Source organism: Anopheles stephensi, chromosome 3 (assembly GCF_013141755.1).
Source record: "Anopheles stephensi strain Indian chromosome 3, UCI_ANSTEP_V1.0, whole genome shotgun sequence".
Classification (NCBI taxonomy): Eukaryota; Metazoa; Arthropoda; class Insecta; order Diptera; family Culicidae; genus Anopheles; species Anopheles stephensi.
The window spans coordinates 37,864,965-37,884,608 of NC_050203.1; the positions used below are offsets into that span (position 1 = coordinate 37,864,965).

A 19,644-nucleotide genomic window follows, 5' to 3' on the forward strand; every position below is an offset into this window, starting at 1 on the left:
ATTGAATTGGTCTGGCCGGAGCTGTTGCCTGCAACCGTGTGATCACCGTCAAGCCCTATCATCGTCAAGAGGTTCGTCCTGGGACTGGCCCTTACTCCCTTACGCATCTACTGACTACCTGTCTACCTAACCCGGTCGAAACTGGATCTATCTTCATTTTGCAACCGTAGACTATAATGGAACGGTTTGAAAGGATTGTCTATAGGTTTATTGTCGAGGTGGTGTGTTTTTGCTTCAGCTACCAGCTTTCTTCAACGCAAAATACGAAAGGATAATTTAAAAGCTCTGTGAACACGTTTCCCTGGAACGCACTGCACGGTGGTGTACACTGGGAAAGTAACCCTTTTGCGAACGGCTCGATAGGACTCGCTCATACTCAACTCCATCGAAAGCGTATAGTCATAAGAGGCTTAAGCTCATCTATCATGCTTTAAATATGGTTTATTGCTTCAAACAGCAGACTGCCGACAGCTAGTCGGTGAAGCGCTTGAGTCTTAATCCTGCTAGATGCTTGAATTTTCGCTTGTAGAGAGGTTTATATTTTTGATGTTCTAATTTTGTTTTAGTTTCTAACAGCTTAATATATCTGTTCTTAATAGCAGGATGAAAGAGTGATCTTAAGTGTCAATTTTATACTCAGAAAGTGTCTGAAAATCCATAGTTCTGTAGAGAACTCCCATCCAAATTGCTATTTTGAAGAAGCTACATCTTCTAAGAAGCGAGGAACTAGTACATTCAACTCTTCTTCCCTTAAGTAACTTAAGCTCCTATTTGGCTACTGCTTTTTCGTTATACAAATGCAGTTTGAATATTATACTCTCTCCAATGTCAACCATTCACAGCGCCTGTCAACGATTGGCGTCAACTATGCTGCAGTGCCGCTGTTAAACCGACGGCGACGAAATGCAAAATTCGGAATGGGCAAACAGTCACCGGCGCGAAAAATATGGGAGTGCAAAAATAGAATATTCATGATTCAATTTGTAAACATCAGCGTAAAAACTTTGCACGGCCTTCTCCGGTTGGTGCAAAGCTGTTGCTCGCTATATCGCATTACCAGGAGATTTCCCGACCAACAGCACATCCCCGCCGCACCACAACGCTCGACACACGTTGGAACCATCTCCGGGGACGCTGAATGCAAGTTTATCTGCATTTGATGCTACACTTTGCATCGGAATGTTTTGCGCTCTCGCCTTTCCGCCTTGCCCACGTACCCATTAGCCCTTTTGCTCTTTGGTTTTGGGGGCGGTGGACTTAGAAATAGCCATCTTTATGAGGATGACTGCACCGTTTCTGGGTCCGCTGCGCTCCGTCACGCCGCTTATCCGGAAGCTTTTTTGATGCAGATCGTCGCGTTGCGAAGGAAATGAGACACACCTTTTTTTCCGCAAGCGAGTGACCGACGGACATTGAGCTTGGAATCTGCAAATACAACATGCAGCTCAACACACTATTCGTGCGAATGGACCAAATCTGGATTTTCACTTATAATTTGTTGATTATTTTATGCGATCTTTGCCGCAAAACTGAAATTTAGCTACCCTCTCTTGCTTGAGGTGAAGGAAACCACCTAAATCCCGGATTAAAAGTATCGTTGCACCACCGTATCGTGCTGATGTGCTCCTTGGCAGCGCCAACCCGTTGGTGGACTGCTGCTGAAGTGTTTTTCTCATTCTCATTATATTTCCGAAAGATAAAACACAGTTTAGCACACATTATGCGACGACAAGAATATGTTTTTGTGTGTCTAACATTTTCGTTGGAGATGGATCGAGGTGAGCAACTTGGAAGGTAACGGCAGCATGGGATCGTTTCCTTCGTTCGGTAAAGAACAGAAATTAAGTTATCTACCCGATGCCAGCGAGTGAACGGCGGTGAACTACAGCTGTGCTGTGGACACACATCCCTGCACAAGCACTGCTTGGTGCGTCCGATTCGGCAACCGGCATTAGCAGCGGCGACTTTGGCGACAAACATACATCCATTGAAGCATAAAAGCAATGGCTCCGAAGGGACAATGGGTGGACTTTCCGCAAAAAGGGAACATTTCGTATGTATGTGAGAAGGCAAAACTTTCTCCAATTCGATTAAGCTGCCAGCGAAATGCTCGTCCGAACGGTGTCTTGGGCTGCGTACGAACGAACGAACAGGTTCGGCACCGTACCCGGGACATACGCTAGGACGCTCGGTCTCGCCATTGGACGCTCGGTAATGAATGCATGTCACATAGGATATCTTATAATTAAACTGTTTTTCTTTCGGTACGCCCTGGGGGGAGGATGTAATGAAGCCATCGCAACCATCGACGCAAATGGCGAATTTCGGAAATCCCTCCTCGTTTGGGGCCGGTCGGGGTTGGGTCGCTCAGGTCCTACGCTTCCGCCTCATCGGATCGGGCACTCCGAACGCTCTGTCCAAACGTTGAGCGCCGGCTGTCTGTCTTGATGTGTGTTGGGTGGAAGTTTTTAATCTTTTGTCTCAAATCTCTTTCCCTTCTCTGGTGCAGGACGCGCGCCCAGACGACTGCTTCATAAAACTATCTAGCCAATATCCCTTAATTTAGGTAGTTTAGAAACTTGTTCCCCGATTAAAACCCTTTTCTTTTGTTGGACGGGGTTTGTGCCGGGTGGGTCTACCAGTCGGCCGGCAGACGCTGGGGTGACGTTGAAATCATCGAAATCGAACCCCATAGGAAAGCCCTTAAATCCTTTGTCGGCGCACTGACCCAAACCAGCACCCTGTTCTTTGCCACCACCACGAGGACACGCGCGTTCAGTAAGTTTGTGACAAATTTTATAACTCTCATTTAGTGGCGACCGACACTCGCCACACCACACCGGGCAGGTTCGAGGGTTGTTCTCAACACGGGATCTATGGTGTCCGGGGACGGTTGAGGTTTGGTGGAGGTAGTGCTTGGTGCTTTTTGGTGCTCGTTTCGTTTTACAACTTGACTTTCCGACCCGTTGCGGTCGGACATGTACGGTCGAACGATGTCAGTGCGGTAGGATTAAGTGGCATCGTGCTGAGATTTCCGATGTAGCGTCAGTGACCTTTCACTTCTTAAGAAAGCAGGACACACACACGCACACACGCGCACACCGACTCACGCTGGAATTAGTTACATCGGTTTTAGATGGCGATGAAATGGAAAACAGGGATACGAGCGTTTAAATGTTGCGAGTGTTATCTGGTAGCAGATTGATTTGGAAGTCAACCGAATAAACCCTGAGTGGGTATCCCGATATGGATTGCTCATCGCCTGGAACTGGGGGCAAGAACTTTTCAAAAGTGTAACAATTAAAAGATTTAGACGATTCGAATGCATGGATGTGGTAGGGTGTAGCATTTTCCACCAGAGATTCAGGATTTTGATTGTGATTTAGATTGGAGATATTCATTATTCTTCGAGAGAACGTTGGTAAGAAGTCTCCATTCCAAAAATTTAAGCTAAATTTGTACAAATTCTAAAATATTTATGATGTTTTCTTTGCTCTTACTCACTTTGATAGGATTCATGTTTAATCCAATTAATTTGCCCATCTAAGAGACGCAATATGTGATCGGCGCCATCGATAATGCATCCAAATAAGCCCTGTGCAAGAGCTTCATTGTCCAAATTCACTGGAATTTCCACATTTAAGTTTCAGCACATCACTGCGTTTCACTTGCCAAGCCATTCATTAGAAGGCTCTCATATTGTCTTCAACTACATAAAGAACGGACGCTTGGCCACAGGTTTATGGTATGTGTTTGTGTGCGTGTGTTTTGGAATAAATACAGCTACAGGGTAAATATTTATAATCACTTAATCATCGCCATAACGCACACTTCTGACCAAACCCAACACTTCACCGCGAACCAAGACCTAAGAAACCGTACCAACCGGTCACCCATCACAGGACTCGATGAGTCATCGGCCCATCGGTGAAGCTTTCAGCCTCGTCTGCAACGTCTTGAACAAAGGACGCTTCAATATGGTGCACCGTAGGGACTTAAGTATCCGCGACCAATACATACCGATGCCAACCAGTTGATAGTGGCGGCTTATCATCAGTGCGAAGCGAACGGAACAGAAGGTACAAGAGTAAGGCATAGCGGAATGGGAGGAAAAAAAACGAAAACGTAATCCTTATCGAACGTTACCCGTACGGCCACAAATATTGATCGTGCCCTCGCAGTGAGCACTCCACGAGGCACCAACCAGTTGATGCAACAACTTGTAGTTATGATGCGCCGACACGCCCAGCTTTGTTGTGGACGTACTCGTGAAGCTCGCTCGTGCGATATTAGTTTATCATTAAAAGCAATAAGCAACAGGAGGTAGAAAGCAGAAGAGAGGGAAACACGGCAGTGAGATGTTTGTTCCTTGCGAGGCACATTATGAAACCACAACCGTGGAGTGTCTAAGGGGTGTTTTGATGGAGGACGCCGGCGCTTAAATTGAATGAATAGTGTTTGTACGGAAACCGCTGAGAGTGTTCAGCTTAAGTTTGCACTCTGCTTCTTGTGCCTGATGCATGTTCCCTGTGTCAGTGGTTGACGTGGCGATGGTTTTGGTCTAATATGAGCAGCAATATTATTCACCAATGTTCCAACATCGCGCACAGGACAAGATCATTAGGTGCAGCCGCCTACAGAAAGTACCATGTAATGAGGATGGAGATTTTTCCGCCACCAACCAGCTCAGCAGCCCAATAGTGAAACAGTTTTCGTATTCGAAAAACCATGTACCTTTAATAAAGACTCACGGAGCATGTTGTACCGCGTTCATTGCCGTCGGCAATATTGCTACATCCTTTCGCATTCGCCAGACAATCCCTGGTACCTGGTGTGCTTGTAATGCAATATCTGTTCTCCATTCGCTACGAGTTCTTCGCTTGTTTCTGCTTCTCCATCGTTCAAAAGGAGATGAAGTCGAAAGAGTTTGGGAGTAGCGGCGAGACATGCGAGCTATGTTTTTCGGTGCCTCCGCCAAGGCGAAACGATACTACGCTACTGCGGTTGGAATCGCATGGAATCGCACCTTTGCGTCCGAGTATCAATTTTCCGATCCGCCTATCCTTGACACCAAGAACTACGCCTACGCAATCCATCGATGATTGATTACACACGGTGCGGTTCGGTGTGGGTTCGAAAAAGAAGCACGCCACCATGTGCAATGATAGAAAATTGAGTCAATCCGAGGCGGTTTCTCTGGGCCTGTGGTTTCCTTCCGGTACGCAACTGTGTCTTCGCTCTCCGAAGGGAAAGTTTAAGCAATTCTTTCGCTTTCCTTTTTCGTCCAGTGTTTTTTCTTCTCCAGATTCCTGCCACGGCGACGCGAATGGGATCGGAAATAATAACCTACAACCTACTTCGCCGTCCTGCCGACCGGCGATGTACGTGTCAGTCACGGCAGCAGCGGCGGCGTTGGCGACGTGGACGTGATTCTGACGAGCAACCGTCGGCGTAACCTGAGAATCGGGAGGAAATTGAGTTATATTTTCCATTAAAGCAACTTTAGGGCACCGTCTAAGGTTGGCCGGATTCCAATCAGCTCCAGCCGTCCGGATGCCCTCCGGGGAATTTTCCACCACCGAAATCTCCGGCCTTCGCTACGTCCCCGCCGTGGTCACCGTTTCGCAAGTCGCAAAACAAGCATAAATCAATATTTTTGATGAAGAAACTTTTCTTATGGCACGCTTAGGGGTATCCTGTGTGCGCGTGTGTGTGCCATGGTGGGGCGATTTTGTTTCCTTTATGTTGTTGTTGTTGTTGCAGAAACAGTTGCCAAGTAGACTGCGCGTGTTCTCGGTGGCTTTCCACCCGCACAGGGGCACCGGGGTCTGCTGTCTTAAAGTATCTTTGACAACTCTCTCCGGTGGGTAGCTTTTGAAGTAACTCCAGCTCCGGAGGGATATTAATTCGTCAAAAAAGAATGGCCACCTTGTTCGATCGGAACAGGCGTCGTAAAACAATGCATTAACGTTCATTAGAGGTTGTTCCTTCGATGAGTTCATGTTAAATGAAGTGCTCGATGTTGTGCTGTGAGTTTAGGTGATTGAAGGGTGTATACATTTCGCAACTAGAATTCCTTTTAGAAAAGAAATCTTAAAAGGACCACAATTTCTATCGTGAAATATATGTCAGGTTCTCTTTAAGCTATCGAAGAAACGATGATGTTCTACAGTTTTTACGACGTCCCACCATCTACAGGGTTAAAACACCTTGTAAAAACTCCTTCCAAAATGTTCTTTATCATGGTCCCCAATCATCATCATCATCATCATCATTAAAATAATCGAAGCTTTTTTTTTGCCTTCAGTGTTCCTCGTTTATTTGCATTTTACTTCTTCTTTAGGTTAGTTAGTGTGTCGATTGTCCCATCTTGCTGACCGACGTTTTGCCTGATTCATCCATCCATCTCCGGTGATCTATTCACCATTAGTGCGCAGAAGTAGATGGCACCAGGCAAAACGGCGGACCGAAGCGGTTCGAACAACGGTCGGTCGGCTTTGTTTTTCGGGTCGGGCGTTTGTTTGCTTTCCGCCCGAAAGGACACCACCTGCATCGGGTGAACCGTGCCGGAGCATTGTAACACGGTGCTTCGGTGCGCGCTGGCCGCGCCTTTTGCTTTAATGATTCAACAAACATAATCTGCATATTTCGCTTCCCAAAACGCTCGAGGTTCCATTAGTGGTGGGTGAACGAAACGCGCTTCGCCAGAACGCGTGGAAAAGGATGGTTGAAAAATTTTACATTTCCATCTCCTGCGTCCTTACAACCCACAAAGCCCACCCGCTTCGCGCTCCGAAAAGAGCCAGCTGGTTGGATGGGAAACATTAACAGTGCCAGCCACCTTTTGCACGCGCTGCATCTTTGTCCGCTCGCACTGGTCGCCGTCGTTCACTTGGTAGTTGATTTGCTCATCGGTGCAAACCGTCCTCGGTGAACTCGTCCACGGCTGTATTCATCGAACTGGTGGTCCCCGTGTTGCTGTTACACGGCTCGTCTGCACAGCGAACCGGCTCACAGAGTGGCCGTTTGTTTGTTTTGGTAAAATTGAATAAATCCTAAAATAATATTAATATTTAAATACCGTTCTGCGTGCCCGAGTCCGGAGTTCCGTGGCGTGATGGAACGGAATGCACCGGGCGAGGCTGATGACCCGGACACATTTTGCACACGCCCGAAACCCGATCCGTTCCGTGTGGTGTCGGGAACCTACCAGCCAGGCAGAGAGAGAGAGAGAGAGAGAGGATTCCTTTTTGATAGCATAATCTCCAGCTGCGTCCGGGCAGACACGTCCGGTGGATTAGAGGTGCTCGCTAATGTTGCTGGTCCTCTGGACAGAGAGTACCGCAAACAAGCATTCCCTCGAAACGGCCCACTGGAACAACAATCGAATGAAAGTGGATCCATGGTCCGAAACCGGGCTGAGGTGTGTCCCACGGGAAGCAATGTTTAACCCAACCGTGTTGGAATGTTCCGTTGCTGTTGAGGTGCCGAACAGACAAAGTGGTGCCAAATTCATTAGACCTCGCTGTATCCTTGCGGGAGGTGTTTAATACCTACGCCTTTTTTCCGAACGATTTCTAACGTGGTTCGTAACCAACAGCCCGTGAGTGATGGATTCGGGCGAAATAATTCTCGGGCCGGTAGCAATCAGTGGGAACGTTTGTCTTATTAAAGGATTAAGGTGTGAAGCACGAACAGTAATGGTATCATAAAAACCCTTTAGCTGCAAAACGTGGCATCGATGTGGACTCTTGATAAACGGAGCATGAACTATTGTAGACATTTAACCCTCGATATTTGAACATCGTAAAAATGTTTGAGGCAATGTTCACATCATACGCGTCTTATTGCACAAAATATACTCTTACTCTTTCGAAGATATCACAACTTTAATCGTCAAAAGAAAACCTCAAGTAAGAATTCTTGTGTTGAAAGATGTAACAGTTTTTGCCATAAAAAGTTCAAGTGTCCCATATTCACATGAACGAGACCCTTATTCTGAAGCTCGTTTTTATTCCATCTATTTCTACAAGGTTTCTAGCGCTTATAGGTGGCAAACTGCAACCCAAGAAGATATAAATAAAAAAAAACATGAGAACCTTCCGGATATTCACATTTACGGTTCCTTTCATCGAAATTATCACCATTATCATAACGGTGCCATTAACATTTAATTTAATGTTGGTTCCACGGGTGCCGGTTTTATCCTGGTGGCCTCCGGGTAGCCAACGTTTCGAAGCGCAATCTCCATATTGTGGTGGTGCTAAATGGCAATATGAGGCAGCGATCGGGCGAGATTTTAGTCCGCGACCGCCATTTCAAAGCAGCGAGCGACTATTAGGGGGATAAGAGGTGGGAATTCTTTCCAAACCCACGGCCACACACACATACACACATCAAGGCAAATGATTGTTCCACGGTCGTAATCGTGTTTCCTCTTCGATGAAAGCTTGCCGTCGAGCGTCATTCCCAAGCCATAAATATCGTTCGTGAAGAAGCCCGGAGCTGGAAAAGAATATGTGTGTGTGTGTGTGAGTGTGAGAGTTTTTGCATTTCTATGGGATAAAAAAGCCACCAGCTTACATTAGGCAGGGTGCGAAAAATACATATTTCCACGACCATAAGGAACCATTTCACTGGCACCGCGAACCGAATACGGCTGGTTGGGGATTACATTGCAAGACCTCTAGTCAGAAACCGATCGAACGTTTTCACGATGAAGCGTAAGGAACGAGCTCAAATACTGTAAGGCAAACATTAAATATTGAACTATTAAAGGAATCGCCGAATACCACAACCATACAACCACCACGATGTGAAGGGGTTCCCCCTGAAGGCGGGGACATAAATATTTGAGTGAAAGATTTTTTTGGTTGGCAAGAGATGCTGCTTGATGCCCAGCAAGTCAAACACGGGTATGAACAATATTTGATTCCCTAAATGCAGACCTGACGCTGTCGAGCAATGATCCATCTATCAACGCGCAGACTTTAGCTCTTGAGAACTTTTGGGCTGGCAAAACCGAATCTGCGGGAAGAGTTGTTTGTTTTCAATTTCGTTTCGATTTTACGATTTCACTGGGTTTTGTTCGTGTGTGTTGCCTACCAGTTCTAACGCTTGTTTTGATCCCGAAAGGTTCTGAAAGCCGATCAGAAAGTGCAACGATGATAGATTTTTGGTGGTTGGTAACGTTCGCTCCCGGCTGGGATGTATTTTAGTGAATGGCTGCCATCAGTTGTTTGATGGAATGGCGTGGGTCTACAATGTATAAAATCGTAAGCACGGTATCAATACATGTTGTTCCCCTTCGTAAAGCCGTGTGATGAGTTCGTGCTGGCAATAAAATTTATTGGTCCATCTAGAAGTGCTCGGTGAAAGCAAGCAAAAGGCTCACTCTACTCAAATCAAGCTTATCCAGCCGTTCACCGAAAACTACACACTTCTTTCGATTTTGGTCCATTTTACCCCAGCGCCACAACTTTCGATTGGATCAGAATCTATCCGTTTTGAGTATAAAAGTATGCTTCACCCGGTTCCTGTGGTTCCGATAACGTAGTTCAATGGGTAACAAAAAATGCCATCGAAGTGTTCTTAAGCAGGAAGAAAGAAAACAACAACGAGGAAACGTAAATGGAATTTCGCCCCAAAAATGGTTGTCAACCGAGTGTAATACTTTCCTGTCCATTTGTGTGGCCCACTGTTCCTTCGCCCTGCCCTACCGGTTGTTGCTGTGCGTCTGGAGAACGTTTCGGTCGGATTTCTTGTCAATAAAACCATCAAAAATTATGGCATGGGATATATTAATAAAGGAAAAGGCGAGCGCGATAAAGAGTAAATTGTATCGATATGTTGCGCAATAAAACATTGGCGCATAAAATGTTGTTGCTTCAAATCAAAATCCGTCCATTGATGGGTCCCAGGCTCCAGGATGAACGTCGGGAGATCCTCACATCCTGCGCCCGATATCGCACGCAGTTTTATGGCAAATTTCTTGCGCGCCTTTTTGCCGACCGAGCAACACGCATCAGAGATTGGACGGAGAGCGAGTGCGAGAGATGTGTGTGTTTTATGTTTGTGTTTGTGGTGCGTACCCACGGAGGGAAACACTAAAATTGTTGATTGGTTTTTGAATGAGTGCTGCGAAGGGTACACTAGGGCAGGCACTAGTTGTTGCTAGTATATGATGGATTAAGGGAAGAAAATCGAATGGTGAGTCAACCACCGGAATGGTACAGAATTGAATAGTAATAACAGAAAGATCAAGCTATGGTAAAATGCCATGAAGTAAAATTGTATCGGTTTTCTGCAGAAGAGCTTAAATTTCCTTAAATTGTAACTCTTGTGATCAACATATTGTCATAAACCTTAGGCTTCAAATAAACTCTCGTATGCATCGTTGGCATACCATCTTAAGGTAAAGAAATTAAAACAGAAAGCTAGTTACCTAATGAAACAAAAATAAAGTACCTTTGAGTGAATGTGACTATTTAAATAAACGTCGCTAGATCCCAACCCTTTGTACAATCATACTCTCATACATGCCAGCTTCTGACTGCTCCCTTCGGTAATTGAAGCTTTCGCAAATCCATTACCCCAAGATAACAAAAGCGACGGCAAATTTGAATACTTCGCTGTATAGCTTCGGTACCTACAATACTTTCAGGCACAGGCAGCTTGCCAATAACAGCATATGATCGGACGAGACTCTGTTCACGGCGCAACACTGAAAAAAAAAAATCCTTTCCACAATTCTGCAAATCCGGCCATTCTTCCATCGCTTCCATCGCTCATGATGAAGTGGGCCCATAATCTGCCCCGTCTGAATAAAGGCCCAACATTCAACAACTTTTTCCCCAGTTCGCTATCGGTACAAAAAAGTCGAACCGAATGAAGCCACACCATCATTATCGTCATCGGCATCATTGTCGATGATCGTTTCCTGCACCCGAGGCCCGGGGTTAGAAGAGAGTCTGGTGAGGTTACCCGTTCCGGTATCTTCGAGATTGAACGGGTTTCATTGTGAGTTTTCATCCCAACCCGGCAGCCTCCGATCAGCCCCGGGATTTAGAGCTCGTGTTCGAATATGCAATCACTCTTCCTCATTTTGTTAACGTTTTGCTGGCGGATGTATGGATGGACCTATTCATAAAATATATAGGCGCATATTAAATAGCAAGCTTCTGCCACGGAGCATGGGAATATGGATAGTATGAGTCATACAGATTGAAGAGAAGCGCTTCAGTTAAGATTGATGCTCATGAAGATGGTCTCGTATTGAATGGAAAAAGAGAGAGAGAAAGAGACGAGCCTGAGCTGATTTTCGACCATCGCAGCCTGTTGCCTGTTGCAGAGCGTTACGAAGGATTATCCTCGGCCATTGGTTGGGTAGCGATTGAAAGATTCACGATGAATAGAAGGAGAGCATTCTATCTTCGACATCAGGAGGTAAAGTACTGTATTGAGCAGTTCAATGGAGAACAAAGAGGATTACCACCGTTAGCGGGAAGATCTTTGTGTTCGTTCAAATTTTTGATTATGTTGTGGAAGTTCCAGAAGGAACAGTTAAAGTGTGCTGATATATTATTCCCAGAGTTTAAACATGATGTTATTTAACAATATTGGTAATTTTACTTAAATTCAACAGTTCATAGTAGTATTACTGTTTTATTAAAGTATTGCATAACATATCGAATATGTTGCATAAGCGTTCAATTCTCGAATGAAGATACGATATTTAGGAGCGAAATTATTTTGTCAATCAAGCACACAAAACGGAAGGTTAGCTAAACGATTCTAGGGAATGCTATTTTTTGCCAAAAAAACCAACACACACCTGTACGAAAGCGCCATTCAATTAAAATGTCACCTCTGTGCATGTCCAATGGCCAAAAGCCTAGGATAGAAACACAAAAGGGTTCACATGCAGCAAGCAAAACAGTCTACCGGTCCGTAGTTGACGTTTAATCCTTGCAGTCTAAGCCCCGATCTCGAACACCGGGATACAAAGCATGCTCGCATATCCATGCGAACAGCGTTGTGTTGCAGGATTTAGCAAGTCCAGTTACTGCTGCCGGACAATCGGAAATGACCGTGCAGTGACTAAATAAATATTGTTCCACCACCCCGTGCACATCGACACCAGAGCAGAACCGTTTTTCTCCCGCGCTTTCCAAGCGCATTTAAACGCGTCCAGCAGCGTTCCAGCTGAAGTGGAGTTTGGTCGCACAAACGGCACACGGACGGATGCGCATGTGGAATGCGTTTACAAAGCACACAACTGGCTGACATTACGCGACCGGCCTGTGTGTATGGGGAAGGACACGCGGTTGTGCCACGTTTTGCCAAGCACACAACATTTTACCCAAAATAGTTGACACGCACGTACCGGTGTGCGTTCTGCCACTCGTACGCGCTCGCGCTGAGTGGCAGAATTTTGTGGAAACGCTGACATTTCCCCAACGGTATGGGCCATTATTCTAGGTGACAGTGTGCAATTCCTACCCGAGTGTTGTATAAATGTGGCGCTGCTGAACGGTGACGGAGCCTACGCCTAGTGGACCGGGAAGGACGGTTGCGGTACGGGCACGTACAAACGGCAAACAGAACTACCGGATGTGACACGGAGTGCATCGTACGCTAAACACTTGCCCGAACTGTTGCGCACAAACACTTACTGAGCTGAGCTGAGCGTTCGCATCGGTGCGGGTTGGTACATCGAAAATGTGTGGAATTTCAAGTTTCAACTTGACACCACATTTCACAAACAGGTCGCACACGTTCAACCAGCTGTAGTTGGCGGCTGCTGGTGTGAATTGGTTTGTCGTCAGCGGTACACTAATTCAGTGTTTCCGTGTGTGAGTGTGGGAACGAAACAACGTAACAGCTTTTGTTGTTAGAACAGCGTCAAACACCAGACGTCTCCTCTAACTTTAGGAAAGTGCGTCAAACACCAGACGTCTCCACTGAGGTTAGAATAGGCTGGGGAGCATCAACGACCAGGCGTCTCCACCAAGTTCTAAGAATAGGATAAAAGGATTGAGATAGCATTAAAGCTTCTTTATCTAAGATCCCCTGAACGGCTTTAATCCGCTTCGGTAGGTTTGGCTACTTTAAGAACGATTGATTGGGACGAAAGCAAACCAGAACGGATACATCGGTAATGGTGCTAATAACAATAAATACATATTTTATTCGCACGTTACCCATCCTTCTGCTTCTCTGAAGATAATTGAAGATAGGCAGCTTTTATTGGCCAGTTATCTTTCTCCTTGGTCCAGCTTTGAAATGGTTATGTTTTTGAAGTAAGTACAAAACGTAAAGGAAAAAGAGCAGAATCCAACACATAACATTGTACAATATAGTATAAACTTGAGTCCTTGCACTCAAATGTATTAGATGAGCAGAAAATAATTGCTAGCAATACAGTTGCCACGTTATTAGATTTCCTGCTTGTCCGAAAGCGATAAATTGGAAACATATTGACCAATACATCGCCGAAAAAGAAAAAACGCAAACCAAATCATGCACAAAAACATACTCCTTTCGATGGTCGTTCTCGCCACCTAATTGGTTGTATATGATGGTGCCGAAAACCAATGATGTCAACAACGGTGTCCCAATACGATTCCCCCGGCGGAAATGTGGGCACCAAAGCTGTTCCCGTTTTTTCCCCGATCCGTCCAACGTTGCGCCTTATGCCCGCTGACACAAGTAGCACCATAAAAATAGCTCTTGGATTCGTTTTTGTCCCTGCTGTGTGTATGCACAGGCGGGGTAGGATGAGCGCCACAAAAAATAGGTAGGATATCCGTATTTTCAGCTCGTAACTAGCACCTTTGCACCGTTGCCAACTGTGACATACGTGGAGTTTGCTGGAAAGCATCCAGCACTTTTTCGGTGTGTTGTTCTTGTTTATTCCTTTTTTTTTTGCTTCCCTACATCGGTTTCCATATTGGAGCAGTAGAAGCAGCAGCAGAAGCGGAGGGTGTCCTCCTGGTAGACTCGTTTGCGTCCAATTGCAAGGGATCCGAAGAAGCTTCACATCGGCTAACGGAGTGGAAAAAAATCGGAAAAACAATTCCTTGCCACATACACACACACACCTCACACCTCTGGGCCGGCCGGTGGTGTGGGATAGAGCAAACAGTGTGCAAATAAAAACAGCGATCCAGCAAGGAAATGCCAAACGCCCGGAGAATGTGAAGGGACGCATATGTGTGGCTGTGTTGGTGGTTGCTAGAAGATGGCAAGGAACCGCTGAAGAAGCGACGCATACATTGAGTGCCGCACGCTGGATACTCCCGCTGATGGCAGTTGTCGTGTTTTTGCCTGTTCGGGTTGGTTTGGGCAAAAGCACCGTCAGCAGCTCGATAAAAAGGAATCCAATAAAGGAACGAATCTCGAAACGAGATGCTCATTGGACGATGGATGAACAATTGCTGTCGTTTGCGTGGCGCTCAACGGGGGCCGGGCCAGGCAGGAGAAGGTGTGGTAATGGCCAGGATGAACAGGCGGTGGACCTGAATCTGGCTCGGAATCTTCAACGGTTTCGGTTTCCATTTGGCCCGTCCCTGGCGTATGGCATGAGCCGTTCGGTCGGTGAGGAATCCGAATCGGGAAATTTCGGGCGGAATATGGAATAAAATGAATAAAAGCGAATAAACAAAAGAATAATAAAAGTAAATTGAGTGCTACATGTGCATCATGGGTTTTTTGTTCTCTTTCGCTCTCTCCCTCGCTCTCTTCCTTCCTCGGTTATAGCGAGGGCTCTCAGCATGGGGTCGGTCGCATCGCATCGAGGATAGTGTTTGCCAGCCGGCAAGTATGCTTTGTTGACTAGCGCTCACATTCAATCGAAGCTCGAAGTGGCAGAGCGACGGTGGAGCTGCGGAGAAAACAATATCCTCGGAACCGGAGTCGGATGATCCTGCAAACGACATCCCGGGACCGGTGTCCGTGTTTGGGGTTTGTTTCACCAGGACAATAAAACAGCACGCGAGCGCTCGGAAGAATCCTTGGTGCTGGATTCGAAGACGAAACGCAAAATAAAGGAACTACTTCCCCACAGCTTTTCGGTTTCAATGGAAGCAAACCCTCAGCAAGCCAAACAGGGAAAAAGGACAAAGCAAGAACGCACCTAATGTCCTTACTTGCCCGAGGATGAACTGCGAGCGAGCGGGGCAAATGGTGCGCCAGAGTTTGGGCGATGATGATGCAACCAGAAAAAAGGACACCAGTGACAAGACCGAGGAATGAAACAATCCTTCCAGCACTAAAGTATGGAGAAGCAGCCGAAAAAAACAAAACATCAGCTCGATTATTGAGACAACCATCAGGCACACCTGGTGCTTTATGTTGCGAGCGTGTGAAGCTGAATTTCTTGTGGGAGGAATATGAGTTTACTTTCCTTTGTGGTAGCTGTATGTATGTAAAGAGAATCCGTTTGTCTATTTGGTTTGGTTTTGTCACCTGCCGCAAGCGGACAAGAATTAAACAAACACATCGTTGTATATTTGAGTGGGAACAGGGCAAACAGTTTGTTGCGCAAACTGCATTAGTTTGATTACGTTGAAATTAAATAAAGAATTGTTTATTTCTAAGTTGGAAATGAATAGAATTCTTGTGTACTTTCGTTTGCTTCAGTTCACCAGTTCTCTTACACAAATAAACTTCAAGCGTTCCACCTCAAAAGGAGTCTCTAAAATTAAACCCTCTAATGAGCCTTGCAGTAAAGGAGTCTTATACATTTTCAAAATGGAGTTGCAACATCTGCTAAAGACTTGGTCGCCGCATAAACTTCAGCGTTTTGCTGCCAATCGAAGACTGTTCAAACCAGTAATAATAAATGTAAAACATACCGCTGTACAAACTGTTGTAAACGGTCTACAAAAAAGTCCCCCAACTTAGCCAGCGCTACCGAAAGGGTTCTCGACCGTGTCGGACGCGCGACAAGTAACAAATTAACAACAATGTTTGACATTTTCATAAACTTCACGCTATACCAGGAGAGGAGTTAATTTCGTTTAATTATTCATGAAAATAGAGTACGCCCTCCCACCTCCACATTTTGCAGGACCGAATGGTGGATTACGAAAAAAATATTCAACCCCAATCGCATGCTAGAGGCAAAAAAGGGCCTTTTCCCGAGTTTGGGGTTATTGAGTAAAAATTCATGTTGCACCAATATAAAACAAACACACGCGAACAAAAGCTAACAAATAAAAATAGGTAAACCTGCTTTTTTTCCTAGCGGCGGTCCATGTTTATAGTTTGTCGCTTCGTCGATCGACTGAACGATACTACTCGCTCGGGTAGGGAAAACGCGGTGGATACTCTTTGGCAAATTAAATTAAGTGACACGCAATCACTTTCCCCTGTGTGTGTGTGTGTGTGAGGGAGAGAGAGCGAGGGTCGCAACACTCCCAACTTCAACTCTGTCACAGGTGTAGGTTCGGAGTGGTTTGAAGAAGGTGATATGAGAGCCAGGGTGCAATTTTTGTTTAGCTCCACTTCGATGATGTTTAACCCGCAGGCCAAACACGGGGGATGTGTCAGGACGAGGCACGAGGCCAGCTGCTCGTGACAAATGGTGAATAAAGTTATAAGGCATCGTACTTACCGGCATAGTTTGACTACCGTGAAGTGATGTTATAGCAGCTTGAGCTTCTTGATGCGAGGTAAATTTAACAAAAGCGCAACCTGGAACAAAACGAGGATAGGAATAAATATCACCATGAAACATGAGTGTCGGATCGGCGATTAAAAGAAACGATATGGTGTACGGACGCTTCGATATTGTGGAGGGCCCCCCATATTGGAGGGCACATCGAGGCACCTCCTTTAAGCTATCATCAAAGTCAATGTAGTAAAACTAACAAACTCCTGCAGGTTGAGCAGGTCAAACCATCGTACAAAACGAAACAAAACAGAGCCGTACATCGGACATTGTCACCAGCCGAATGAACTATCGCCGAGCGAATGGTTCCACACGTCGATACGAGGATTGAGCGTCGGCGTCGGTCAAGGATAATCCGCCGGACTTGTGGTGCGGGTGGGTCTGGTGATGCGCATCAGAAATCGATAAACAATTATATCAAATGGACAACGGCTATCCGGTATGGGATGGCGAGGCGTCCTGTCCCATGCAGCCAGGGTGTCGTTTCTGTCGATTCATTTTAGTCGGGAGATTTTCATAGCTCCTCTATCACCCATCTCTGTCCGCCTGTCCTGGACTCACAGGCATGGTGCCGAAGCGATCTTTACGCTGGACGATATTTATTGCGGCAAATAAAATTCACGAGCCGGCCCACCCATCCCTGGTCGGTATGGCCTCGATGCTGATCGATGATGTTCGCTTCGCAGGACAGGACACTTCCAAATTCTTTCTGGTGCGAGCAAATCGAATAAAGTAACACGGGCCGGACCGAGCGACTCGGGCAGGGGCATGTTTTTGTTGGTCGAGCCGAGTGAATCAAGGGTGTCCCGTACGGCGGTACAGATGGCTTTTGACAGTCTCTGCTCACACATGGAAGGAGCATAAATAAACTGTGCTGAAAAAATAAAACCAACGACAAAAACAACAAACATCGCACGGTTCCACGTGATGCGAGAAGAGTCATGCCGAAGGCCGATGGCCCACACAACAAAGGAAGATTCGGCCACAAGGCGAACTTTGGCGATTGAACGGACGATGCGATGTGCTAGGACGGTGATAGATAACGCCGGTTCCACTATGAGTAAAGGATTACCAAACTGGCCTCGAACTGGTTGACCTTCCTGGACGGATTGTAGTAACGATTCAAGTGCCCCGGGGTCCCGGTCCGACGATAGATTGGACCATAAAAGTATTATTATTGAAAAACTTCCCGCATCCTACACAGGTTCGTGGTGCGTCCAAATAAGTCAAAACAAAAAACTAAGGTATCAGCTTTGTTGTAAAGTAGATTCTTTGGCATTTCGTTTCCCGCTTTGAAATGTTTCCCAGCGGGAACTTATTGTTTATTACTAGACACATCTCGTTCCGTGCGTGAGTTCGTTTCGAGAAAAAATTGTCTGTAGAAATGTTTTTCCTTTCTGCCATGAGTTGTATCGTGTTTTTGGCATTCATTTGTGACCCGTGTATCCATGCGAGAGAAATCAATTACGCATGAAAAACTGGCGTTGCTGTAAAATCCTGCTGTACAACAATGATTTTTCGACACCTGCCCGAGCACACGTGTGCAATTTTTCCCACTGCCAAATAATTGACCCTTGTCAAACGTCGCACATACTGTTGTTGTTGTTGTTGTTGTTGTTGTGTGCTTTATAAGCGAGCGAGAGAGAGAGATAGAGAGCGAGAGAGCGAGAGAAAAAACCATTAAAACCTTTTACCCATCCCATTCCGTAGGTGGTTCGATTTGAACTTTGCTCTGGGCGGAAAAAAGCCGCCCAGCCCAGCCCAGCCTCGAAGGCATAAAACCGTGTGGCGAAAGTAGGACAGAGTGAGGTTATGCTTTCTACACGAAGCACACACACTGAGCTACGTACACAAACTAAGCACACATTTAACAAGCCGGTAGGTTGGACGGATTTTGCGCACGGCCTTGCACATTTCCGACGTTCGGTTTGCCAATCAAAACGGTGACGTATAGGTTGTACCTCTTTCAACGCAGAAGTGATTTGCGCGAAAGTTTAGGCATGGGACTTGAAATTAGCTTTCCAAAGACGGTTGCTACACACCCTGTGAAGTTCGTGCGAACGAGCAAGTTTAAGTAGATTTTTTTACCGACTGACGAAGGCTCCGAAGTCAAATCAATGCTTGGTTTGATGATACAAAAAAAAACTGCCAAAAGAAAACTGAGGACAAATGTTGCTGGCAGTTCGATTTGTTCATTTGTATTGTGGCCCGTCTTTTTCCAAAGAAACGTGGAACGCTCAGGTGAGAAGTACCGAGTACAATTTTCTCACAGTAAATCACGCTGATGGCAGCATCGTTTTGGGACCCTCTTCAAGGCAATTTTACTTAGGCGTTTTCGCGGAAAAAATGATAACTTTGTTGAGAACCACTCAAACACATACCTTACTCGGAAGAAAAAAATCCGGTGCCAACAACGAACAAAAAAGTAGCTACATCTCCGTCAGTCCCTTGTCACCGCGTAACGAAACGCAATTGAACAGATGACAACTGGTTGATTCATTAGCAGGCCCAGTACCCTTCCTGCTGAGCCTACATTTCAATCACCTTTTTCACTGCTGACTGACAGCCCACTGTCCGGGTTACTAGTTGCGTCATTTTCTGTAACCCGGACACCTTCCCTCCCGTACCAAAGTTGGCCCACTCGAAGCTTGCGGAAGCACTGCTTGGGTCAAAATGGAACCGGCCGAGAAAAGAAAAGGATTGTGAATATCTCCTGAATAATTCGTTCGTTTCACTTCCTTTATGGTTGATTGACAGTAAATTGGTTTCTCTGTTTCTCAAGTTCTTCCCCATCGCGCACACCACAAACGACGGTTGTGGACGGTGATGGACGGTGATGGCTCAAAAGGATGTGATCACACTTCTGCCACCGATGCCGCTAGCACAATCGATCGGCCCAAGTGTTGGAGCAAATTGAAGTAATGAACGGAGCGCAGCAGAGACCCTTTCACGGGGCTGAGAGGCATTTC

General features: G+C 46.0%; 1 protein-coding gene across 34 annotated transcripts in view; it reads right to left on the reverse strand.

The window, feature by feature from the left end:
• Positions 1-19,644, reverse strand: part of LOC118511858 (CUGBP Elav-like family member 4) — a 345,265-nt gene that overhangs the window by 34,975 nt on the left and 290,646 nt on the right. For all 34 annotated transcript variants that reach the window (XM_036055408.1, XM_036055406.1, XM_036055422.1 and 31 more), the window contains one exon: positions 16,619-16,698. In XM_036055408.1, the coding sequence (XP_035911301.1) occupies positions 16,619-16,698 (80 nt within the window). The remainder of the gene's footprint in view (positions 1-16,618; positions 16,699-19,644) is intronic.